General features: G+C 43.9%; 1 protein-coding gene across 1 annotated transcript in view; it reads left to right on the top strand.

The window, feature by feature from the left end:
• The first annotated feature begins 3203 nt into the window (after nt 1-3203).
• The window catches only part of ARSK (arylsulfatase family member K), a 34941-nt gene continuing 11450 nt past the window's right edge, over nt 3204-26694 (top strand). Inside the window, exons 1-7 of the mRNA XM_066603005.1 lie at nt 3204-3444; nt 12410-12539; nt 15800-15959; nt 17600-17882; nt 21137-21308; nt 23831-24055; nt 25986-26207. Coding sequence (XP_066459102.1) covers nt 3307-3444; nt 12410-12539; nt 15800-15959; nt 17600-17882; nt 21137-21308; nt 23831-24055; nt 25986-26207 — 1330 coding nt within the window. The 5' untranslated portion in view covers nt 3204-3306. The remainder of the gene's footprint in view (nt 3445-12409; nt 12540-15799; nt 15960-17599; nt 17883-21136; nt 21309-23830; nt 24056-25985; nt 26208-26694) is intronic.

Below are 26694 nucleotides of genomic sequence, written 5' to 3' on the forward strand. Positions count from 1 at the left end.
ACAGCTCCATTCTCACTGCAGTGGCTAGGTTTGGTATTACATTTATTCACTACAATGGTAACTTTGCCTGTAATAGACCTGGTGTTAGGCTGGCTACTCGCGCCTGCCGCCCTCTTGTTATTCCTGGCAGACGCAGGTGTCGTCCTGCTCCCTCTGTATAAATGAACTGCTGTCTACTTTCCGCAAGCACTGCAGGAGTTAATCCTTCTCAGTGCTCTCAGCCCAGCTGCAGGGTAATCAGCTATAACCTGCCTATTTAGCTGAGCTGGGGATCCTCCTTCTTTGCCTGAGTGTTGGTGTTTGTTTGTTCCTGCTCCCAGCATAACTATTTTGTTCCTGATTGCCGTGCACCAAACCTTGGACCTGTTATTTGGATTTTGCTTAAATTTTGGCCGCCTTGACCCTTGGAATTGTTACCTGGACTTGCTTGAACTCTGCCTGCCCCGATCCTCGGACCTGTGACCCGATCATGCTTATATGCTGCTAGCGTACCATATCCAGACTGTACGCTTTGGCCTGTCACGTGGTGCGTTGCACCAGTGTCGCCGACTCCCGTGGGTCAGCTGCCGACTACACCGGGACTACTCCAGGAGATAGCGGCTTGCTCAGTTCCTCGCAGAAAAAGTTCAGATCCCTGTACAGGGGTTAAAAGGTCAATACCAAGGTACTGGCAGGTCAACGCCCTTAGGTTTATCCCAAAATGAAACCGGTTAGTTGGCACAGTGGGTTCACACCCACTAGTCGTAACACCTGGCTACTGCAGTGGGAACAGAGCTGTCAGATTCCTGCAGAAATGAGTTGCGGGAGATAGACCCCTGTCAATCTCCTGTTGATGGCCTTGGGAGGCACCTGGGAAATAGTGACCATAATATAATACATTTCAACTTGTCCTTCAAGAGAGAGTTTTATAGGGGAGCTACGAAAATGCTAAACTTTAAGAAGGCCCAGTTCGATCAGCTTAGTGATGCCCTTAACCTTATAGACTGGGACAATTGAACATGCCCCTACCAAACAGGGAAGTGAGGAGTCCCAGCCTGCAAGCAGAGTTATTGTCCTGATAAGGACAGCCCCGCTGTTTTCCTCTGGGCCCTGACTATCCCTATAGGAACCCTTGGAGAGATGGACTGACACCGCAACGCAAACAACAAAGGTAACCAAAAACAACAGAAAGGATAAAGCAGCACTTAACTGTAATGGAAGCTATCACCCAAGCTAGAGGATCTCACCAACACCAACCTCTCCGCTAGTGAACTGGAATCAACAACAAGGGGAAGAGAGTATGGTAGGAATATAAAGCTCTCCACTCCTGCTGATAGGTAGAGCAGTCAGAGAACCACATCCCAAACTCTCTCTAAGGTATACAGTAAACTGATAGCAGCCTGCAATCTCAGCAAAATGTGCATTAACCCTTATCCTGCATAGTAACAGTGTGACGGGTCAGACCCTGTATCGTGGCCACCATGCCACAATGCCATCGCGATTGACAAGCCGCGACAATGATGAGAACATTGTTTTTCCTCTTTACATATCACAGGTCAGACAACACATGGAACCGGTACTTAAGAAGGACATATCAGAGCTTGAGCGGGTACAAAGTTGGGCAAGATAAGTAAAGTAATAAATGGAATGGGTGGACTACAATAAATACACAGAGAGGTTATCAAAATTGGGATTATTTCATTTAGAAAAGAGACGGCTGAGTGGTGCCCTAATAACTATGTATCAATATATCAGGGGACAATACAGAGATCATCTATCATCTATTTGTACTCAGGACTGGGATTGTAACAAGGGGGCGCGCTCTACGTCTAGAGGAAAGAAGGTTTCTACACCAACATAGAAGGGGGTTCTATCTTGTAAGAGCAGTGAAACTATGGATTAAAGAGTTCAAGAGTGGTAGGGTGCGTTTCTTGAGCGATACAATATTACATGTAATAATCATTAATAATTGGCTTCTACCTCATTGGGGTTTTTTTTGCCTTCCTCTGGATCAACACTGGGGAGTAATAGGCTGAACTGGATGGATATATGTCTTTTTTCAGCATTACATACTTTGTTAGTTTCATCTTTTAACTTCTCTATTGCACATATTGCCTTGGTAAAGTGCCTTGCCACCCCCTGTGTATGTGTATACTTATATATATATATATGATACAGACACACATACACAAGTAAGGGCTAGCACATAGTAAATGCTATGTAAACATAAAACAGATGTAGCATCTAGTCCTCGTCTCTATACTTCTGAGGTAGGAGTCAATGTCCTTCACATAGTCACTACACAGCATGGGGTTCCCATCATCAGCCGCATCCAGAACGTCAGAGAAAGCTTGGCACAGCTCCTCTGGAAGACACCGTGATGTCTCCATTGGACAAGGGGAACTGAGCTCCACCTCTGGGATGTACTCTATTTTGTGCTGCGGATTCTGATGTATTTTGGCACTTATGGAGCATTGAAGGCATGATCTTAGTGTGTGCCGTGGACCTCCTGAAATAGAGTATGCAGACTACGAATAAAGACAGACAGATATAAATTGGGACAGAGATTGAAGTGCCTTGCCGGACTGAGTGTGACGCATACTGTAGTGTGACTTCCAGTTAAAGTTTTACGCAACATTCAAGTATGGTGCTCCCCTATGAAGCATAACCAGTTAACTATTGCTTCCAGTTTAGTACAGTAATTTTTGTACAAAAAATAAATCTAGCCCGTGTCTCCATCTGTCAGCTGCTGTGCCATCCTGAACCTGTTGTAGCACCCTCAACCTCGACAGCTGGACCGGTGCTCACTGCCTCAATTGGCATTCACCAGAATTGGCAAGTCCACTATAGGCGCCCTTTTCTCTATACAGATGCCAGCAGGTTCACAGTAAGCTCATGTGACAGATGTCAAAGAGTCTGCAGATGATGGAGGTCATCCAGATGCGATGAGATTTAAGCGTGTATTATTACTAGACGTGTGATTGTTCTTAGAGAAAACAAGTAATCTTGTAGATATCAAACCTTTTTTTATTATTATAATGTATGGAGTGCCGATTTAGGCCATGTACACTCTACTATTAATTAAGTCAAAATGAATGTTAACATAACAGTGTGTGTTCATCTTGCTAGAACTCTTTAAGAAGACAGTTGAGTAATTCTGACTGTACAGCTCACATGGCAGGAAGTAGGAACTTTTAAAACATTTCCCTTCTAGCCACGTACGTGTTGAAGCATAAACAACCTTTGGAGCTGTGTTCTGCTTAAGTTTCCGTGACTTCCAAGAGAACCGTTACTTTCCTCCCTGCTGGAATGCATCTGTAGGTGGAGATGTCTTCAGCGCCCTGGAGAGTTGTTGCTTTCCTTTCCTCTCTGGTTTTCCTGCCAGCTGTCCACGTGAATCCCATACCTCCAATCCGAAACAGCAGCGTCAGATGCAATGTGGTTATGGTGATGAGTGATGCCTTTGTAAGTATCTGTTATTATTACATTAGAAACATTCATTTACATCTTTACTGCTCCACTAACTGTTTTTGCTTAGGTTCATTGCCCCCGACCATGAAGAAATGTCTCACACTTCACTTTCTGCTGCTTTGTAGTAAAATAGAGAACTTGTAAAAAAAGGTAACATTTTAAGAAGGATCAGATAACGTTTAAATGGAATCTGTTAGTTTGAATGCACCATGCCCAATCGAAAGGACTACCCCTGGCCTTAGTAAGCACAGATGCTGAAAAGGCTTTCGACAGGGTTGATTGGCTATACATGAACTCTGTTCTCTTACACTTCAACTTTCCTCCTGCCTTTGTCACAGCTATCTTTTCATTATATTCCGAACCCTACGCCAGACTGAAAATCAATAATACCCTATCGCCGCCATTCGATATAAAGAATGGCACGCACCAGGGCTGTCCTCTCTCCCCCACCCTCTTTATTCTAACCTTGGAACCCCTGCTCCAGTGTATTAGGTTGGACCAGGAGATACGAGGCCTCTCAGTAGGGAGTCATGAACTGTCGACAGCAGCATTTGCGGATGACATCATATTCCTTATTACCAATCTAGAGAAGGGCCTTCCCAAGCTCACCCGCAGCTTGGAACAGTTTGGGACCCTGTCTAATTTTAAAATTAATTTTAACAAATCGACGGTGTTAAATGTCTCTATCCCTACTATACGCTGTAAAAACTTGATGACGGGTTCTCCATTCTCGTAGTCCAATTCTGCATTTGACTTCCTTGGGATAAAACTCACAAAGAAAACTGGGGATTTGTATCTCTTCAATTTTCCTCCGCTTATTACTAAAATAAAGACCCTCTTACAGAGCTACGACCACCCATATATCTCGTGGTTCGGAAGGAAAAACATACTAAAATCCTATATCTTCCCAATAATGCTGTACCAGATCCGAACCCTTCCGATCTATCTTCCCCCCCATTTTCTTCCTTACCCATCGCTCATTATTCACTAATTTCATATGGAGATTGAAAAGACCAAGGTTAGCGTATAGCCTTATGATACGGAGAAGAGAAGAAGGAGGGGTTGGCCTGCCTTGCATCCAGGATTTCTACTTAGCATCTCACCTCAGCTACTGGCTGGAGTTGACCACTCCTACAAGAGACCCACTACTGCAGCACTTAGTCGGTGAGACCTACGGAGCTTCCCTGGCGGAGGATCTGTGGTTCCCTAGGAAAAATCTCTACAGAAATAAGAAATTCAACCCCCTCCAGCGGGGGCCGTGCGAGACTTGGGATCTACAAAGGGAGACGTTGGCTCCAACGCCCTCCCCGATCGTTCCCCTACGCGTGCTGCCTAGCCTTATAGGGACCCCTTCAGACCCATGCCTCAGTAAGATTTGGGCTAAATTCAAGAACAGACTCATTAGGGAGTTACAGGCTACGGCCCACCTGGGCCCGAGTGAAACTGTGCGTTCCCTTATGCCCGACCAGCCTATGTCATTCTTACATTTAGCACACGTAAGAGGAATAATTGGGGACTTTCTTAAGACACATCCTTCCACAAGACCTCTCACTGCTTTTGAGAAAACAGTGGATGAGAACAGACCTAACAACAGGAAAATAGCTTTCCTTCGGAAGCACTTTATTTCACCCTCTCTAGCTTCGAAGCCCACATTCTTCTCCTCTTGGAAGAAGGAACTACATATCACTTTATCTGCCTCTGACATCCAATTAATCTTGAAGTTGTCCTATGGCCTGTCCCAATGCATTCTCTCACAGGAGGCCCATTACAAACTACTTGTTAGATGGTACAAGACACCTCAGTGGCTCTCTGACCACAAACTAACTACATGCGATAAATGCTGGAGATGTGGGACGGGCACAGGCTCTTACTTACACATTTGGTGGGAATGCCAGATCTTGATGCCCTTCTGGCACGAAGTGGAGAGAAATCTTAGGAAGCTAGCACGTAATTTTACACTGACCCCGGAGATTATCTTTCTATGGAGACCATCTGGGTGCTTTCACCCTTTAAAGCAGAAACTATTGGCACAGGCAATTGACGCAGCAAAGGCGCTTATCCCCTCTTTATGGATGCAAAAACGACCTCCCTCAAAATCTCAATCGAGAGATAGAATGGATTTGTCCTGCAACTTGGAGGAACTCTCTAGCTGGTCCAAAGGTAACCATGACAAATTCCTGGAACTATGGGGCCCTTGGCGTAGATTGCGCTTTAAGCTGCAGTCCTATCATTGTCTTGTCCGGGAGAGATGGACGAGGCAGTTACGCCCAGTCTGTGCTTGGAGATGGGACGAGGCGGAGACCGAGCACCCCAGACTGGCGTTACTTACGCACTGATCAGAAGCACTAACTTATAGGATTTTGCTTACTGTATGAATCCATTAGCTATCCCCCTCCCCCCTCTCTTCTCCCCCCCCCCAACCTGTACGTCTTGTCTGTGAGTCACCCCAACCATGTTTAACAAGTTCACTGTTAAGCTTATTAGCAGGACTACTCGGCTTCGACCTCACATGTTGAACTAGTAGTCCCTTTTCATCTGACCGAGTTGTTTTGTATTGCTTTCATGTATTACATGTCTGTCGTATATTGGCAATTATCAATAAAAACGGATGCAAAAAAAAAATAAAGAACATACTGTCCAACCAGCAGGCATCATGTTATAGAGCAGGAGGAGCTGAGCTGAATTATAGATATAAGTAAAACTTTAGGTCTGAGTTATAGCCTAATAGTGACGCTACTATTCGATCCAGCGGCTGTCCTACACTTTACAAGTGGACCACAATAATGGAGACACCCAGGGCTTCATCAGCATTTTCAAGCCAGACTACTTACTGCAAAAGTAACAATAAATACAAGGTATTAATTTATATTTTGGCCAAAATACACAAGTTTGCAAGCCCATACTACTTCCTACACCACCACTAAAAACAAAATACAGCAAAAGGGACAATTCAAGGCAAACATAGCAAGTGGCTCTGGTGTACCTATAGGGGATGTGGTTGCACCCAGGCGCAGGAGCCTTAGGGGGCTCATAAGGCCTCGCTTCTCCATATAGGGAGCCCAGTACTATGAATAAAGCATTATAGTTGGGGGCCCTGTTACAGGCTTTGCATTGGGGCCCAGGAGCTTCAAGTTACGCCTCTGCGTTAAATGTTTTAAGAGAAGTTGGGGGCCCCAAGATATGAGCCTTTAGCGACGCCCCTGGCAGGTGGTCATACATATTGTGGTGTTTTCAACTCCTTTGTATTTATATAGCATCATATCAATAAGTAGGCCCGTTTGCTATCACCCTGTGTTCAAGTAAAAATGTTAGAAAAATCTAATAAAAATGTATACGTGTCCCAAGATGGTGTCAATAGAAACTACAAGTTGTTCCGCAGGAAACAAGCACTCAAACAACCCCATCAATAGAAAAATAAAACCGTTATGGTGCTCAGAAGATGGCGACAGACAGCAAATTAAAAAAAATGTTTTTTCTTTAAAGTGGTACAACAAAAGAAAAAAAGTATATAAATTTGGTATCTCCGTAACTGTACTGATCAATAGAATAAAGTTAACAGGTAATTTTTGCTGCATGGAGTACGCCATAAAAACAAGACACCCCCACTAAAAAAAGTTGGTGAAATTAAGTTTTTTTTTCATTTCATCCCACTTAGAAACTCTTAGGCCCCCTGTCCACGGACGTTGCGAAGTCCCGTGGCAGATCTCCGCCGTGGGAGCCGCTGCCCAGAAGCAGGAGCCGCACACGAATCTCCGCCGGTCAGCCTAATCTGATAGATAGGCTGACCGTGGAGAAGCGGGGCAATTCGCAGCATGCTGCGAATTGCCCGCCACATGCGGAGAATCACATTGATTCTCTGCTTGTGGACACAGGACCAGCGCTTTCCATAGCAACGCTATGGAAAGCTTCGGTCAGCATGATTCACCGGCGGTTTACCGCCGGCGAATACACGTCCGTGGACAAGGGGCCTTAAAAGTTTTTCAGTGCATTATACGTTCCATTAAAAGTTGCCATTAAAAAAACAGAACTTGTCCCACAAGTAAACAAGCGCTCAGATGCTTATGTCAACAGAAAAGTAAAGAAGTTATGATTTTTTTTTAAAGTGGGGAGAAAAAAACTAAATTTAAGAAAAAAATACAGCTGCATCATTTATTATTTTTCATCATTTTAACATTGCTTTTAAAGAATAATTACCGACCCCACCTTGATGGGGCATGCTGTGGTAAGGGTATTCTCCCTTAGACCTATAGTAGCAAAAAGGTTTGGTAAGGGCCAGCAGCCATCTTGGGTGCAGTCTGACCCTCTGGAGGATTTGTGGTGTGGTGCACAGTTCTCCAGGCCTCAGTAAAGGACTGTGAGATTTTCTGTACCTGTTCTGCTATTATATAACTTCACACTACTAAGTAATTTGTAATTGGACCACCAAAGTCTGGATATCAATGCAATGTTCTGATTATAAATAATGATGGAATCTTTACTGTCACTGCAGAGAGGTGACAATGACATTGTCAGCGCTGGGAATACCTGTATTTAGCCTCAAGTGTCTGCCGGGATTACATGCAAATGAGTGACAAATATGAAATGGCAACAAGTTAGGCCGAACTGACACAGATTCTGTGTGCGGATATCTGCAGTGGAAGACCTGCAAATAATCGAAGAAGTGAATTACGTTTGGTCGCATATGCATTCGGTTTTCCGCATGTACTGCGTATGACAGTATATCATCCACACAGAAAAACAAACGCAAGCAGGGAGTGACATCAGAAAGTAGCCAACCCCCTGGTAACACCCTTCTATCGTTCAGGTAACCGCCAGGGCGACACTCCCTTGTGCTGTCATAGTGAGAGATATTCTGAGAGCCTTCAGAATGGGACACTGCTCTCCTGGCTTGGTTACTTTTTTTACAACTATTTTTGAAAGTAGTAGAAACCACTTAAAAAAACAAACGCTTTTCTTGCGGATGAAGAGCCCAGAAGAGAAAAAGGAGGTTGCAGACAACAGTCTAGATGGGTGTGCTGCTCCCCAGACTCCGTCCTGCATTGTCTGCCTACAAATTCCTGCTTTTTTTATACGATTTGTTATCTGGCCTCCTAGCAGCTTGCGTACGAATCCGCGCCCATACGCAATTTTAATTGCTTATGCACTGCGGATCAAACACATTCATAGAGATCAATGGAGCTCATACGCACGAAATCCATGGTAAAATAGAGCATAAGGAGATTTTTCTTCCACTCGTGGAATCCACAATTCCTACCTGCAAGTGTGAGCAACCTGGCGAAAGTCAATGCCTTTCAACGTCCGGCGATCGCGAAATCCGCAATTCAAATCCACTCTTGTGAGACCGACCTAAGAAATACATAAGCATTCTTAAATGTAGCTAAGGAGTTAATGTTCTAGTACTCCATTCCATAATTATATCTGTTCCAAACCGCAATCATCAGACTCTTAGAATAACTTGGAAAACATCAGTGGAAAAAATTTGAACTTGCAGTTCAGAAATTAACTCTACTCTTTACTGAGTACGGAAGTACTTGTGGGTATTTACTACGTCTATACCATAGCACAACAGTGTGCAGTATCGGACTAGTCCATCAGAGTACCAAAGGATCCTCCAGTGGGCCCATGCTTCTACATAATATTGGACCCCTAATGAAACAGGGCCCTGGGGGGCCCATGAAATCTCTCTACCCCCTATTGCAAACCAATACCATCAATGAAGCTTTCTAGTTGGGGGCCCAGTTCCAGATTTTGCACTGGGGCCCAGTAGCTTCAAGTTACGCCTCTGATGGTAAGTCCTACATAATAACAAAATTACAAAAAAGTGGACATGCAAATGTGCTGTATACACAGAGGGTGAACCTTCAGAATAATTTCCTCTGATGGGCCCAAGGAACTTCAGTCCAACGCTGACAATGTGTATGCTTCACTATGCAGACATTAGTGATATCAGTCTACTACCATCCCCAGCTAAAGTAGTTTCTAAATATACAGATAAGATTTTGAATTTGTAATTAGACATTTAACTTAGGAGAGGCAGGTGCCAATAGGAGGATAGCAGGCATAATGATTGCTCTGCACCATCCATGCCACCAATACCTTAAACAAATGTCCATGGTTTCTGGTGATGTTGCTCATGCATGAACTCAACCACACTCTTAAAGGGCCAGCATGCAATTCTCAAATGTGTCCCCTGCCTGTCCCCAGTGTTTCCTGGATATATCAGGCATCCTGCCCCTATGGAGGGCACCTCTCTATTGAACTCCTTTTTAACTGTGCAAGGTGTTTTCAAGATTTATTCTGATTCCTTAGTTTCTTGACATTGGCTATCCTGACTGTTCCTGTCTCCGTTCCTAATGCTAGCTTGTAACTGTGACTTCACTTCCATCTACTGCCTGCCCTGACCTCTGGCCTGATTTACCGCTCAGAATCTGTTCTCGGTCACCCCACCTCTGGCTTGTTCCTTATACTAAAATTTGCTGCCTGCACCAAAATGAACTGTCTGACTTCGCTCCTGTTCATACCCTCAGGTACCTACTGTGCCTAATCCTAAAGTAGCTACAGCTCTCAAAGTACTGGGACCACTTCCTGAGTAACAGGTTGGGGACACTGCAGCAAAGCTCACATGTATTGGTGGGTTTAAAATGTGAGAATTAGGGTACCTCAGGTGTCGCCTCAGGATTTTGCCCAAATCGAAACCAGTCTGGCCCATTGGATCCATATCTATTATACAAATGCATGAAATTCTTTCAAGCTTTGCAACCTTGGATTGATAGTGCTCACCCATGTCTGTCTTCCTTTCACCTTGACCTGGTCGAATATATTAACTACGTACAGCATCCTTCCTCTTGGTCTTATCAGCCCACCCAGGATAACCACTTATCTCCTTGTATTTGCTTCTTCCCCTCTCAAGTTCTCCTCCCCCCATTACTACCTCGTCTTCCCTGCTATTCTTGTTTCTTTAGTGTTACTTTTGTTCATTCAGTATTTTAGAGATCTTCCAATTATGATGTTGACAAACCAACAATGGGCTCTGATATTAGTGTCCCTTTGACTACTGGTTAACTAGGTTATTGTATTGAATGTATACTGCTGCTTTCCACTTTATTTTAGTCCAGGTATATTTTGTCTTTACATCTTGATTTACTCACTAACCATCCTTGATGGTCTCCATGATGCATTGCAGTGTAAATGCCGTATGCTATTATTACAATATTACTTTGGATAGTGAATTCTCTTTATTCAGCACATAAAAACTATTGAAACAAGGTTCCCTGTAAAGAAATCTGTCCTGTGTAAGGGTACTATAGGGCCAATAGTCACCTGAATAATTGCACAAACAAGCAATTACAGGCAACTGTACCAGTGAGCGACTTCTCACTCAGTATATGGCTGGTCTCACATGAGCGTGTGCTACTGAATATTACGCGCTCAGTTTTTGCGTGTGTAATACACAGTACGAATCTCCCATAGACTTTTAATTGTGCCGCTCACACAATGCACGCGAAATACATGCACAAAAATTGTGGCATCCTCTATTTTGGCGCATATTACACACACACACACACCGGTATATGCCAAAATAGTGTATGGGGATAGGGGGCACGCAGCAAGTATGCATGTCATTGTGTACATGCTGCTTGTGCGCAAGAGATATGTGCGCAGACCACTGGCAAACATTCATGTGAGCCTGGGCTAAATACGCAGTCGTTCATCTTTTTGCAGTGAATAAAGCCGGGCGGCAAGAAAAGATCTCCGGGTGGTCTCTGCCTCCGTTCACTGAACACATATGGCTCTTGTGTGAAAGCAGAGGAGCGATAGTCATTGTGTCGGATGACATTAAGGCCGGCTGCACACAGCTGGGTCAGATTCCACATGCGGAAGCCGACCCTGTGCCCAGCCGACATCCGCCTGTTACTGTCTTTTCTTCTTCTTTTCTATACTGCAGATGGTCTGCACAGTGAGCCGTTGGACATGCGCAGTACAGTTTTTTTTTTGTTTTTTTTTAAATCCCTGCTTTTCCCGTTCTGTTGCCAGGCAATGATGCGGGTACCCATGCCTTTTCCGCAATGTCATTGCAGAAGGGCCGCTGATCGGACGGCTACCATTGAGTTCATTGAAAGATGTCCATGCGGAATCCGAGCTAAAATAGAACATGCTGCGTTTTTTTCCTCTGCGAGCGGAAAATCATAATTGGTTTCGGCTTGTGTAGAGGAAAAAAGGCTTTTCCTTGGCATGCTATGGAAGGTATTTGCTGCAGTATCTGGAGGTGGACGCCCCTTTGTAGCCCGTGTGAACGAGGCCTTAAATCCATCATTCAGCTGCAGAGAAATAAAGCATCTCTCAAGAGACCGCATGCTGTGTTTTCAACAGGATATGGGGAATTACATTGTACTCTGCCGGAAGCCCATGCGAGAACAATGCAGCTGGGTGCATAGCCCAGCCCACATGCTGGGCTCTGCAAACAGCTCCCAAAGGCCCTTTTACATGCGAATGAAGATGATAACGTGTTAATAGACATTAGTGTCCATTAACACTTTATCCAAAATGATCCCTAAAACTTTCAATCTTTCAATCGTTTGAAATATTTGCATGTAAATGAGCTTTTAGAGTACGGTACAAATGTTTTAAAGCTCTTACATCCCACCAGGAAAAGCCCCCTCCACTGAGGTAGCATTTAGAGAAAATGTACAAAACCCAGCAGAAGTAGGGAAAACATTTAAAATTACACATTTATGATTACACGCAAAAAATTATATGCAAAAAAAGGGTATGGGCTATTGACAAAGGCTATTGTAGTCAAAACGCATTCAGCGCGGACCAGTGAGCTGTATGCTTTCTTATCAATAAAGAACGTATTTTTTTACCGGTAGCAGCTCCTCTCCATTTCTACATCTATTATACATCTAGTTACCTAAGCAGATAAATGACTAAAAACTCTACATTACTTGTCTCATTGCAGGATGGCCGACTCACAACTGCTCCAGGAAATTATCTGGTGGATCTTCCTAACTTAAACTTTCTGAAGCAGCATGGAGCTGTGTTCCTGAATGCTTATACAAACTCCCCAATTTGCTGCCCTTCCCGTGCAGGTAAGCCATTGAATAAACAACATCCGAGGGTACTATTATATCATGATATTTACTATTACAGTAAATACAGACCACTTTATTGAGATTGTATGAAAGGAGTTCTGCTTTACATATCAGCAGCTTGTGCAAAGCTTTACAATGCAGAATGGTATTTTAGTCAACTCTTTATGAGTGATGTAGAGCAAAAGCTGTGGGATTTTAAATGCTCTTGTGTAAAAAAGGGGGGTTTTCAGGAAGAACACTACTGATGACCTTTTCTCTGGATAGGTCATCAATAGTTGATCGGTTGGGATCCGTCGATCAGGACCCAACTGTCCAGCTGAGCGGGCGCATGCTGTCAGCGCCGCAAATACACAGAGGTCGGAGCGGAAGCAGCGGAAGTCTCTGGGCTGACCTCTGTGTAATGACCAGCGCTTGTACTGCAGGCACAACTCTCATTGAAATCAACACAAGCTATGCCTGCAGTTACAAGCGCCGGTCACTACTCAGAGGTCAGCGCGGAGACTTCCACTGCCTCTGTATTTGCGGCGCTGACAGCATATACCCGCTTAGCTGATCGGCTGGGGTCCCGAGCGATGGACACCAGCTGATTAACTTTTGATGACCTATCCTGAGGACAGGTCATCAGTAGTGTTCTTAGTATTCTCCCTGGAAAACCTATTTAAGTAGAAAAGTTTAAATATTAGAAAAATTTGATAAATGAGTCATCTGAAGTGGTGCAAGGACATTTATGCCAGAAAACTGCTGTAAACGCATTGACAAAGTTGCCCCATGAGTTAACCTTGTTTCAAAGTTGTTTTTTATTTAGTGAATAAAATGTAAAGCCAGACAGCTGACTGACCACAGAAGTGTAGAATAAAGGAAACAGTGAACAGAAAACCACAATGCAGGAATGTGTCAGAGTGTCTAAAGTTGGTTTCACACACCATATACAAGTTCTAGGATTTTTCTGCATGAAAATTCCCCCACTAAATACAGTACAATGTTAGTGAATAGGGTTTTAACCAGGGGCGTAACTATAGAGGGTGCAGGGGATGTGGTTGCACCTGGGCCCAGGAGCCTTAGGGGGCCCATAAGGCCTCTCGTCTCCATATAGGGAGCCCAGTACTATGAATAAAGCATTATAGTTGGGGGCCCTGTTACAGGTTTTGCATTGGGGCCCAGAAGCTTCAAGTTATGTCTCTGTGCAGCATGGTTTAGGTATGGGTATAGATACAGATACAGATAGAGGGGAGGCCCCAGCTCACGTTTTGCATCAGGGCCCCTGAGCCTTTAGTTACGCCCCTGGTTTTAACAAACCACATTGACCATCAGTGGGAAAATTCAGCTGCAAATTCAAACCATGTTGCAAGTCAGCAAATGCTTCCAAATCAGCAGCATGCTCTATTTGTTGTGAAAAAGTCTCTGCGAATTACATTTCAATGTAACATGTGAAACCCTGCGGCTACATCCACAAGAAAATTATGTGTGGATTTGATTGGGGATTTTAGTACTGATTTTTCAGTGTGGCATTAAGACTCCAGGAGGAGCCCAGGGTGGCAGTACCAATGTGGTTCACTGATGGATATGCAGGGCAACCCGCCGAATTATCATGGCGTCATTAATAGGTTGCTGGTCTGCATGGTGAACTACATATATCAGAATGGTCTGGCACCCTGTATCCACTATGTGTGGGAGTTTACACCAAGCATCCACCCCCCTCATTATCAGGAGGTAGTGTGAGTGGCTGTCTTATCGGTGTCCTGCACAGATGTGATTTGCTCCTCCATTTGGTAGTCGGCTACCTGCATGGTGAGAGGAGGATGCGTCTATATGCACTCCTCAGTCAGTAAGTAACGGCCATTTTTCTGTGATTGTTTTTAATTCTTGATTTCCCCTTCTGTGATGATTTTTCAAGAGAGATATTTAGTAATTAACATGTCGGAGGTTCCATCACAGATCCGGCACAAAATACCAGAAGAAAAAACACTTCCTGCAGCGTCTTTTCTTCCAGCTAAGAGCCAGGAAGCTGGGTGGAAAGTGACCGTCCGCATTGTAGTCAATGTGGCCCATTAGTTGGCGTCATGTTCCATCCGAAGACGGAGCCATTCGACCACGGTGATTCCCCTTTGCTGCTCCCCGAACAAAGCAGGAAAGCAGAACCCTGAGCACAGATATGAAACCACCCTTACTAAGGAAGTTGTCTCATGAAGACAGCCTTGTCCATATGTCCTATTGAGGCATATTAACACGATAGAAGGGGATCCCTTGCTCTAGGCCCTCCTCAATGATACAGAACAGAGAGCTGCTCTGTAAGAGCAACTCCTCTCCTGGTGGAACTGAGTGATCCATGTAAGACATGGACTGCCATGTAATTAGAAGGAAAAAAAACTAAATTAAGGTGCAAAAAGGGAGCCAAAATAGACCAAATTAGTCAAGGAGAAAAGGATATTTAAATCCACCCACACACACCCTCAAATTACATATACCAATATATTTTAGCTTTTGGCACATGGCCCGAAACAAACATCCTAAAAGTCATACTCAGACACATTTTTATGGGTGGGCCCAAAGCACTTTATACTTACAATTACAAAGTTAAAGGGACACAAGGGAATTATGCTGCAGGACACAGCCCAAATCCACAGGTCCAACTGAAGATTTGTATGCAGAATTGCAAGCAGGTTTTAAGCCATTTTCAACTCTGCATCAAAATCCACAGTTAGCCTGCAGATTTTGGTGCGCAGTTTATCATAGCTTGCAGTGTGTTGTGTGGCCTATTCCATCACATGTGAAAGGTGCCAAACAGTCAATTTTTACTACATGAGAAATGTAAAAGAGTCACATTTTTATGTCCAACCTGTAAAGAACCGATTACCAGGTTTATGTTGCAAAAACTAGTGACAGAGGCCTTGATTCAAGCGATGGCTCAATTAATTGACTCACTGCAGTAGTTTTTCTAAAATCAGCTATCCTTGATATTCATAAGCGGTTGGCTTAACCAACCAACCAACCATCCAATGATAGTCCTCGTTCTTCCTAAGCCGAGTAAAGGGAGGAAGCTGTCAATCAGCAACAAGAAAGTGGGGGAGCCTGCCACTCCTAAGCATGTAAAATCCAGACTGACGCTAATTTTATAAAAATTTCTGCCCCAAATTCAGTAAGTGAGCCATCACCGGAATCATCTACTTGCCTGCTTTGCATTTTATTGCAGCCAAATAGAATAATCTCAGCATTACTCTTATTTCTGAATCTCAGTCATTGATTGCTCTTCATTCTAGCTATGTGGAGCGGTTTATTCCCTCACCTGACAGAATCCTGGAATAACTACAAGTGTCTGGATGCGGATTACCCTACATGGATGGACCTTGTAAAACGAAGGGGATATGTCACTCAGAAGTTTGGCAAACAAGACTACAGAAGTGGATCTCATTCACTAAGGTGAGCTGACCAGTCATAGTGGAAGCAGAGCAGAGTAGGTGAAGCTAATAGTGGATAATCACCGATATCATCTACCAGCATCCCCACCATGAAGGGTCCGTAGTGACTGTAGTGAGCACCCCACCACCTTCATTGTTTACCAAGCACAGTACCGTATATTCACGAAGGAGGGGTCATCAGTATCATAGGCCACACTAACATTTTTTCCATTTTCCATTTTTTCCATTTTGATCTTTTTTTTATGTACATAGCTTTTCTTAGTGGTGTTTATTTCTCAGTTCTGCTGTGTTTTTTTATTCTACAGAATGGGAAATATAAAGGAAGGACTTCTTCTCCTTCCTGCTGAAACCCCTTCAGTTTGCTTCCCTTCTGTCAAGTCTCTGTTTTTTGGATGGGAGAATAGCGCAGTCTGCAGTGTTATTTTTCCATCCAAAAAACTGAATTAAGCCTTACAGGACCTTGTAGGGAATCATTAATAGTACTGGTCTCTTTATGTGGGGAAGAGAGACCTTATGGGCTCCTGTACACTTGCGTTTTTCTTGCGCGTTTTTTCACACGATTGTCAATGGGACTTTCTAGTGTTAAAAACGCACAAAAATTGCAGAGCACCTACTTGTGATGCGTTTTTAACATTAGAAAGCCCCATTGACAATCGCGTGAAAAAAAGCAGCGATATCGCGTGAAAAAAACGTGCAAGAAAAACGCAAGTTACGCCCCTTTACACACTGTCACCCCTTTAATAGTATCTAAAGTTCAGATGAACTTAGGAACAGAACAGATTTGTAGCTCAAGTATTCCAGTCGTTAGCTAGATAGCTCAGTGCGAACAGTACAAGCAATATCATCTGTGACCATTTCTGAAAGATATTTTTACCCAGACCTTATCTTCCCATTTGTCTGTTACTAATAAAAATGAAAAAGTTTGGCAAAATAAAGATGTTCTATTAAATTTGTATACGACGAGCTTAAAGGGGTTGTCCCGCGCCGACACGTTTTTTTGTTTTTTTTTTGCATAGGACAAACGCAGGACAGCACAGGACAAACCCAAGGGATGTGTTGAAATTAAAAAAAAAATTTTACTTACCTGAATCCCCTCTCTGCAACTTCTTACTTCTTTTCCTCTAAGATGGTCTTCTCCCATGGTGCACCGTGGGCTCTGTGCGGTCCATTGCCGATTCCAGCCTCCTGATTGGCTGGAATCGGCACACGTGACAGGGCGGAGCTACGCGATGACGCGTAGAAGGAGGGCTGAGCCAGAACGCCGCTCGTGCCCGAACCGACCTGAAGGGAGAAGACCCTTCTGCGCAAGCGCGTCTAATCAGGCGATTAGACGCTGAAATTAGACGGCACCATGGAGACGGGGACGCCAGCGCAGGGATGGTGAGTATATAACTTCTGTATGGCTCATATTTAATGCACGATGTATATTACAAAGTGCATGTATATGGCCATACAGAAGTGTTTAACTTAACTTGTCATCGCGGGACAACCCCTTTAATGATGGAGAATGCATATCGGTCTAGTACTGATTGGGTGCTAGTACCAGTGGCCTAAATACTAATGACTCACTGCTCGCCACAAATGTACTCACTCTATTTATGAATGGTGTCAATTTGCAAAAACAAATTTGTCTACTTTTAGTAATCGAGTGGAAGCCTGGACCAGGGATGTGCCTTTTCTGCTCAGACAAGAAGGCCGGCCTAAGGCTTCTCTCAGTGCCAACAAGACTCAAGTTCGCATTATGCAGGAGGACTGGAAGAATGCAGATCTAGCCACCAGCTGGATAAGAAAACAGGCAGCAAACTCTTCACAACCGTTTTTTCTATATTTGGGCTTAAACTTGCCGCACCCATATCCTTCAGTAGACATGGGGGAGAATTTTGGCTCATCGACATTTTTAACTTCTCCCTTTTGGCTGCAGAAAGTAAGTTTTCCCATCATCATTCATGTGTAAACCAAATCTTAATGCATTAAAAGAGAAGCTGTCATCTATTCTGACATGTCTGTTTTAGTACTCATATTCCTCATGAAATGACAATACAAGACCATCTTTATTTTCTAGTTATGCCATCCCTCTGTCATTCCTCCTGGAAATCTATTGACAACTAGACATTACCATATTCCTTGTCAATCTACAAAATAGGGGATAAATGTCTGATTGCTGGGAGTCTGACTGGTGGAACCCCCAGCATCTCCAACATCTGGGGCACACTGCGTTCTCCATGTAAATGGAGCAATGGTGCATGCGGGAGCATAACTCCATTCACTTCTGTGAGACGGAGGAAGCTAGTCAAGTGTATTGATCTCCCTCCGTCCCATAAAAGTAAATAAAGTGGTGGTCACACATTCATATGGAGAACTCGGGGTGCGCTGATAGCAGTCTTTGAGACTGGACACTAGTTTCCCATACACTGTTTTTCACTTTTTGTCTTTTTTTGCAGACGGATACTGCTCCAGTGTGGACAGATATTACTATTGTTTGTGACGTTTTGGTGGAGTTTTTTAGATCAGTAGCATATTTTCCAAAATATGGAATTACAGCTTGCTCTGGCTATGGTGTTCTTTCTGCCATTTTCCCCATCAAAAGCACTTCTAGAAATGCAATGGCTTGTTGCATATGAAGGAAGCTGCTGGTATTTCAAAATGTTTTTTTGCATGCATTCTAAAATGCTAGATAAGAAGATGTTGTGAAGTAGCTTTTGAGCAGGTGTCACACAGTCTTTTTTTCTAAAACGACACTTTTTTGCAATTTTGATGCTGTCATTTATTGCAACACTTCCTGTGGCAAAATCTGCCACATCCAGATATTAGCTGTAGGACAACATGGAATTATGAAATACACTGCAAATGGTGCATTTTTGTGGCGCTCTCTCAAACTTTTGGTGCATTTTTTGGGTCAGTAGTGTTTTTTCAAAATCACAGCATGCTCTAGGTACGGTGTTTTTTGTTGGTGTGTTGCCAGAACGCAAAATAAGGCCACGGCCAGCGACCCTGCGTACCTGTCAGTCACCTTCTTTATTTGTACTGCGGATGGTCCGGACGACTTGCCATTGGACATGCGCAGTGCAGATTTTCCCGCACTGTTGCTTGACGATGACGCAGAGACCATGACCCTTCTGCAGTATTAATTATGGAAGAGCCATGGTTTGGATGGCTTCCATTGACTTCAATTGAAGCTGTCTGCATGGAATCTGCTAAAAAATAGAGCATGCTATGGACAGTATTTGCTGCAGAACCCAGAGGCGGTTGCCCACCGCGGATTCCACAATGCAAATCCTCCCATGTGCGGGCAGCCTACTAATGTGTGTCCTGAAAAACACATGTAGAAACACATGAATTGCAATTTTCGTGTGATGCATTTTCAACATTAGAAACTCCTATGGTCTGTTGTGAGAAAAAATCATAAGCGGCAGCGATGCGATGCAAGATTATTTGTCAGGAAAAGCATCGCTGACACTCAAACATCTAATGAGCACATATGCGATATTGCACTGTGTGAAACTAGGCTTAGGTCTTAAACACATAGGTGTGATTTTGTCCCGTTTTGCGGCCATGAGAATCATCGGGACAAATTGAAACAATTGGTTTTAGTGGTTTCGTGTTCACTAGTGGGATTTTCACATGTTAATACTACACGCGAGAAAAGATAGGACTTACTTTATCTTTCTTGCACATAGTTTTTCTAAGTAAAAGCTGAAGAGAGAGGGGAGGACACTTCAACTTGCTGTATTTCAGGCTCTATCCCACCTAGACCTTTGATCATGGGCTTGTTTTAAGGCCAAGAGTCAGTTTAGGTTGAGATATACTGTACAGATGGTCCCCTACTTGCGAACAGGTTCCATTCCAGGAACCTGTTCGCAAGTACATTTGTTCGCAAGTCCGAACAAATGTTTGTATGGAGCGGAATCGCGGGTGGATACCCCTCCATACAACGTCAGGTGCCGGATGTCCTTACAGTGGACACCCGGCGGCAGTTCTGACGAGCCGCGCCGCTCGTCGGAACTGTTAACACTTTAAACGAGCCGCTCTGCTCGTCGGAACTGCTGCCGGCACCCGACTTTCAGGGGGCCCGTACAGTGTCCCGCAATAAGATCACGGGACACTGTGCGTTTGCTACACAGCCAGGGGCCTTTTGAAAGGCCCCAGGGCTGCCTATGCAGAGTGCCTATCAAGCACACGGCTTGATAGGCACTCTGCATAGGCAGCCCTAGGGCCTTTTAGAAGGCCTCCAGGCTGCTTAGCAACCGCACAGTGGCCCGCGATCTGACCGGACAGGCTTCTATCAGGCTTGAAGAAGCCTGTCCGGTGCCTGCACAGTATGATGTAATGCCATAGCATTACATCATACTGTGCAGGACAGATAGTTCATAAATCGAACGTTCGCAAGTCAGGGCAATATGAAAAGTGGTAGATGTCAGCAGTACTCCTTAAAACCCAATCAGGGTTGGACAAACTAATGCATAGCCACCTGTTAAGATCCTGATCCGAATGGGGATCCACAAAATCCAATGTATAAGAAGAGATGATGGCAGCATATGCGGTGCTTCATTCAGAAATTTTCTTTATTTCTCCCAGCAAGTACAGCAGATGAGATACAACGTTTCGACACACGGTCTTTTTCAAGTTCGCAAGTCAGGGACTATCTGTAGTCTGTAGAAATACTGCCGGGATTGAGAGCTACAGGTTTAAGCAGCTCTCAATTCAAACTCCTATATCCCAGGCTGTATTGTAGCTACAAACATTGGTTTTAAAATAAGACAGAAATCAAAGCTTTACCTACAATACAGTCCGAGATAAAGCCATTTATAACAAGGACATTTCCCAAAGGTTCTAAACTACTGAAATACCAGTCTCCAAGAAGGTAGAAGAAATGTCTTGGGCACGAAAAGAGTTAATTATTACTGTGAATTTCCCTATATAGCAAGAGAAATCTGTGACAAAATACAGAACAAAAAAATCTGTAAAAGAAAGCAACATGTGCAAATTAATAACCTGCTTGACTATTTATTTTGTTAAAGGGATTGTGAAGCATTAGAAAACATGGCTGCTTTCTTCCAAACACAGCACCACTTTTGTCGGTGGGTTGTGTGTGGTATTGCAGTTCAGCTCCTATAAACTTCAATGTTACTGAACTGTGGACAGCCTACTCATTGTTTAATACCCTGTTGCCTATTGTAGGTTTCATATAAGGATGTTACCATCCCCAAATGGTTGCCCTTCCAAGCCATGCATCCAGTGGATTACTACTCTTCTTATACCAAAAACTGCACTGGCAGCTTTACAAGGCAGGAGATCCGTGACATAAGAGCTTACTATTATGCTATGTGTGCAGAGACAGACGGCATAATGGGTAAGTAATGCCTGTGTATGCACTAATCCAGGCTAGCATTGCAGCTGTTCATAGCACGCTGGCCAACACTGCAGGTTTATTAGAAAAGTAAACCAAAACAAGCATAGTTTGCAAAAAAAACCTTGATGATCTTGCTTTATGCCTCCTGCACATGGCAGGTCTGGATCCTGACAGCGGAATCCATCTCTGACCGTAGCCAGTGACCCCGCGTACCTATCTTTTTCTTCTTCAGGGATCTTTTACATGGGGAGCTAGGTGCGCAAAAAATCACATGCGTAAAAAACACGTGGCAATTAGAACCAATGGTTTCCTATGGGAACGTTTAGATGCTTCTAATAGCTGTGTGTTTTTTACGCGTGTGACTTTTGCTTGCCTAGTTTCTCGTGTGAAAGAGCCCTTAATCTGTACTGCAGATGGTCTGGTTGTTGCACATGTGCAGTAAAGATTTCCCCACGTCGTTGAAAGCCGATGACGCGGGTCTCACGGCCATTCCAGAATTGACATTCCAAGATGGCTGTGGGTCGTACAGCTTCCATTGACTTCAGTGCACGAAAATGGAGCATGCTGCGATTTTTCCTCCGCAAGCAGCAGCGTGCCGCGCACATGCGCCGTGCATTCTTTTTTTTTCTTCTTTGAACTCCTGCTCAGAAAATCAGCTGTGGATGTGCCACGGATCCGTACGGCTTCCATAGGCCTCAATAGAAGCCTGCGGGAGACCCGTACTAAAATGCAGCATGCTGCGGGTGTTTTCCCACACACGCAATCCGTGCCTCAGGGGAAAATGACATCCCCAGGTATTTATTTACCTGCGGGTGTCCAATGCATTCCTATGGGGCGCGAATCACGCATGCGAGTGATCCGCTGCGGATATTTTCCCGTGGACATCAGGCCTAAGGCAGTGCAGCTCTCTCCCACTGAAGTGAATGGGAAAAAGCTGCTCTACCAAAGCAGGCCATTGCACAGCAATTCTCATCAGCTGATCAGCGGAGGTCATACAAAATCTCTGAGCATGTTCCGAACATATTCTTCCCTAGATGCTTTACTACTAGTAAAGAGTATAACTGGAGATGAGCGAGCATACTCGCTAAGGACAATTGCTCGATCGAGTATTGTCCTTAGCGAGTATCTGCCCGCTCGGAAGAAAAGGTTCAGCTGCCGGTGCGGGTGACAGGTGAGTTGTGGCCATGAGCAGGAGGGAGCGAGGGGGGAGGGGAGAGAGGGAGAGAGAGATCTCCCCTCAGTTCCTCCCCGCTTTTCCCCGTCACTCCCCGCCCGCCGCCGGTAGCCGAATCTTTGCTTCCGAGCGGGCAGGTACTCGCTAAGGGCAATGCTCAATCGAGCAATTGCCCTTAGCGAGTATGCTCGCTCATCTCTAAGTATAACACCTCAGAAGGCCACATAATGTGGGTCTATGGGAACTGTGCGCAGCTATATGGGCTTTGCCATTTACAACAACTCTTACCACCATTTACGTATTCATATGAACTTATAACTATGCATAGATATATCAGAGGACAATACAGAGATCTCTTCCAGGATCTGTTCATACCCAGGACTGTAACTGTAACAAGGGGGCATCCTCTACATTGAGAGGAAGGAAGGTTTCATTACCTACACAGAAGGGGATTCTTTGCTGTAAGAGCAGTGAGATTATGGAACTCTGCTTGAGCGATACAATATTACAGGTTATATTAATTAATTACCTTGGAAGAGTAGTTGATCCAGGGATTATTCCAATTGCCAGATTGGAGACGGGAAGAAAGTTTTTTCCTGTAAAATAAGGAAAATTGTATTCTATCTTATGGGTGTTTTTGCTTTTCTTTGGATCGACATTGCAGGATAATAGATAATAGGCTGAACTAGATGGACATAGGTCTTTTTTCAGCCTTACACAATATGTTACTAATGTTTAAAGCTCATTAACGAGCTGAGTTACAACATCTATCTTGTCAGAGGGTTAGAGAGAAGACCCACAGAGACCGAGAAGGGAATGGCCGTCTGCCTATTAATTCATAGGAACCAGGCCTGAAAATATGACTTACAAAGAAACCCTTAGCAAACGACGCTTTAATAGGCATATCCAACTTTCCTGGATTCCAAAATCTTTGGAGTATATATGTTATCCAAGCTTTCCTTGGATAGGATATACTGTATACGTCCTGAAACTTAATACACATATTACAGAAATCTTTGGAAAAAATGGCAACCACCAATGACTTTTTCTGTCACTGTATCACAATACACATATACAAGGTGAGCCATGAAAAAGTAGACCCACAATGCACTTTTATGCATGCTGTCTAAAAGAAAATCTTTGTTGCCCATAGCAAGCAATCACAACACAGCTTTCACTTAACCTCAGCAGTATAAGAAATGAAAGCTGAGCTATGATTGGTTGCTATGGGCAATGAAGACAGATTATTAAGAGTGTGGTGCCGGCTACTTTTCTGTGGTTTACCCTGTACAATACTTCAAAAATTTTTATAAGTGGTTTTAAAATCCAATGTCTTTGTCTTTATTAGGTCAAATCATTTCAGCACTGATGGATACTGGACTGCTAGATACAACGTGTGTGTTCTTTACATCAGACCATGGGGAGCTTGCGATGGAACATAGGCAATTTTATAAGATGAGCATGTATGAAGGAAGCTCTCACATACCACTTCTAGTTATGGGACCCAACATCCAACCTGGAAAAAAAATATCAAATATTGTATCTCTTGTGGACCTTTACCCCACCATGATGGGTAGGTAGAAAGAGAAAGATCATTTATCAAATCAAATTTCTGACGATTTCTTTATGACACCTTTACGGAGTTTTTCCATTAATTTCAATGGGAACTTGACCTGCAATACCAAGCTGGGTCACTACAATGGGAATGGAGCTATGTGCCTCCTGCAGAAATCAGCTCAGTGTACAAGTACACCAATATGGCGAACAGTTGATCAATGGAGGTCCTGGACAATGGACCCCTGCTAATGTACCTATCTTGAGGACAGGCCATCCATAGTTTATAGCTAGACAACCCATTTAATATTTTGAAGCTACTCTCCATGTAATGTATGATGAATTCGGTCTCTGGAAGTAGATATCAGGAACTTCACCAACAGGCACTTCTTATACTGTTTATATACAACGTGACAAAGCATCAGAAATACAGGGTGGCCATGGTAAAGTAGCCCGGCACCACACTCTTATGAAAGCTACTTTCCTGTGGCCCACGCTGTATATACATAGAGTTCTCTGAACACATTTCTATGGACGTATTCCTTATAAGGGTATATTCACAAGTAGCAGAAATGCTGCAGATATTCCACAGCAAAAACATTTAAAGTCGATGTGGATTTCGACTCAAAATCAGCTGTGGATCCACAGCTGATATTTGCCTGTCATTCCTCTCACCCCGCAATCGGCAGCCCCTCAATGGAGTGCATGAAGCACCCCTCATATCTCTCACCTGGCAATCACTACCAAGTGCCGCAGCCGCCGGTCAGGTGATCCGCCCTCAGCTACATAAATGAGAACACTCGCAACTTTGTTTTAACCCTTTGCAATCCAATTTTGGATTCAGGGTTTCCGGTTTCCTAGGGGGCTTTCTCTTTCTGCCATTATACAATGGCACCATCTGCTGGCTTGAGCCAGTACTGCGCTATGGGACATGCTGGAGAGGCCCCCCGACAACAGAGCGACCGGCAATATACAGTAAGAATACCCTGCCGGATGCCTTCAGACATTGGAGCTGTACAGCCTTCAATCAGAATGTCTTCAGACGTCAGATAGTGGATTGGAAAGGGTTAAGGCCTAATATGCTATATGGTAACTTTCACAAAGCCACCTCTCTTAAAGGGGTTATATGAATTTTTAAAAAACGTGTTTTATATTATATACTTAAAGGGGTTGTCCCGCAAAAGCAAGTGACGTTATACACTTCTGTATGGCCATATAAATGCACTTTGTAATATACATCGTGCATTAAATATTGGCCATACAGACGTTATATACTTACCCCCCCCCCCGGTGTTGGCGTCCCCGTCTCCATGGCGCCCACCGAAGCCTTCTTCTCCCTCGATTAGACGGGGACGCCAACACCGGGGGGAGGGGGGGGGGAAGTATATAACTTCTGTATGGCTCATATTTAATGCACGATGTATATTACAAAATGCATTTATATGGCCATACAGAAGTGTATAACTTCACTTGCTTTCGCGGGACAACCCCTTTAAGTTATACTAAGGCCCCTTTCACAATACGCAAAGAATAGAACCCACTGATTCTAATGGGTTCGTTCACATGCACATATTTCACCTGCATAACAAAAGTCCCCATAGAAGTCAATGAGGATGTGCAAATGTGCACATAATACCCTAGGAGTTGCATGAAACACTGCGGAATTGTGCAGGAAAAAGGACACATCTGGAACTCATTAGACTAAATTAGCCATTTCATTTGGTGTATCTTCTTGCTGCGCGCAAATGAACATGCCTTATGGACACAAAGTACAGTAAAATACACCAGATGCGCACTCAAAAAAGCATTATTCCTTCCGCAAAAACACAGCCTTCAGGTACACGAAAATGTGGATATACTCATGTACACGGGTCCTAAGATTCGCAGCCCAACACCTATCTGTTTTCTTCTATTCTTTATGTTTTCATTTTCATTTCTTTCTTGTCTAGAGCTTGCTGGAGTTCCTACACCGCTGCACATTAGTGGCTATTCTCTATTGCCATTATTACATGCAAGGTCAAACAATGACATCATTCCGGAGTTGCATCCTAACTGGGCGCTGAGTCAGTTTCATGGTTCTGATGCAAATGCCTCAACCTATATGCTGCGAGAGAATGACTGGAAGTACATTGCATACTCAGATGGCGATTCAGTTCCTCCACAGCTGTTTGGTAAGATCATTGCTAATGCTTCATTTATACGAGATGACTATTGTCTAAACAAGCGCACGAGCGAATGGCAGCACCGCTAGTTGTTCATGCAGAATGTTTACACAGGCAGATCATCGCTAAGAATCTCTAACTTCTCACTCAGTGCTTCGCATTGTATGTGATACACGGATGGGGAGCGTTTAGATGCGGTGTTATTTCGCGGCCATTAGGTTCTATTGAACCTAATAGCTTTTTGCAATCACAGAAAATGGCCGTTACTTACTGAGTGAGGAGTGCATATAGACGCATCCTCCTCTCATCATGCAGGTAGCTGACTACCAAATGGAGGAGCCAATAACACCTGTGAGGATACCGATAAAACACCCACTCACACTGCCTCTTGATAATGAGGGGGGTGGATGCTTGGTGTACACTCCCACACATAGTGGATACAGGGTGCCAGACCATTCTGATATATGTAGTTCACCATGCAGACCAGCAACCTATT

The sequence above is a fragment of the Eleutherodactylus coqui genome, chromosome 5 (genome assembly GCF_035609145.1).
Source record: "Eleutherodactylus coqui strain aEleCoq1 chromosome 5, aEleCoq1.hap1, whole genome shotgun sequence".
In the NCBI taxonomy this organism is placed as follows: Eukaryota; Metazoa; Chordata; class Amphibia; order Anura; family Eleutherodactylidae; genus Eleutherodactylus; species Eleutherodactylus coqui.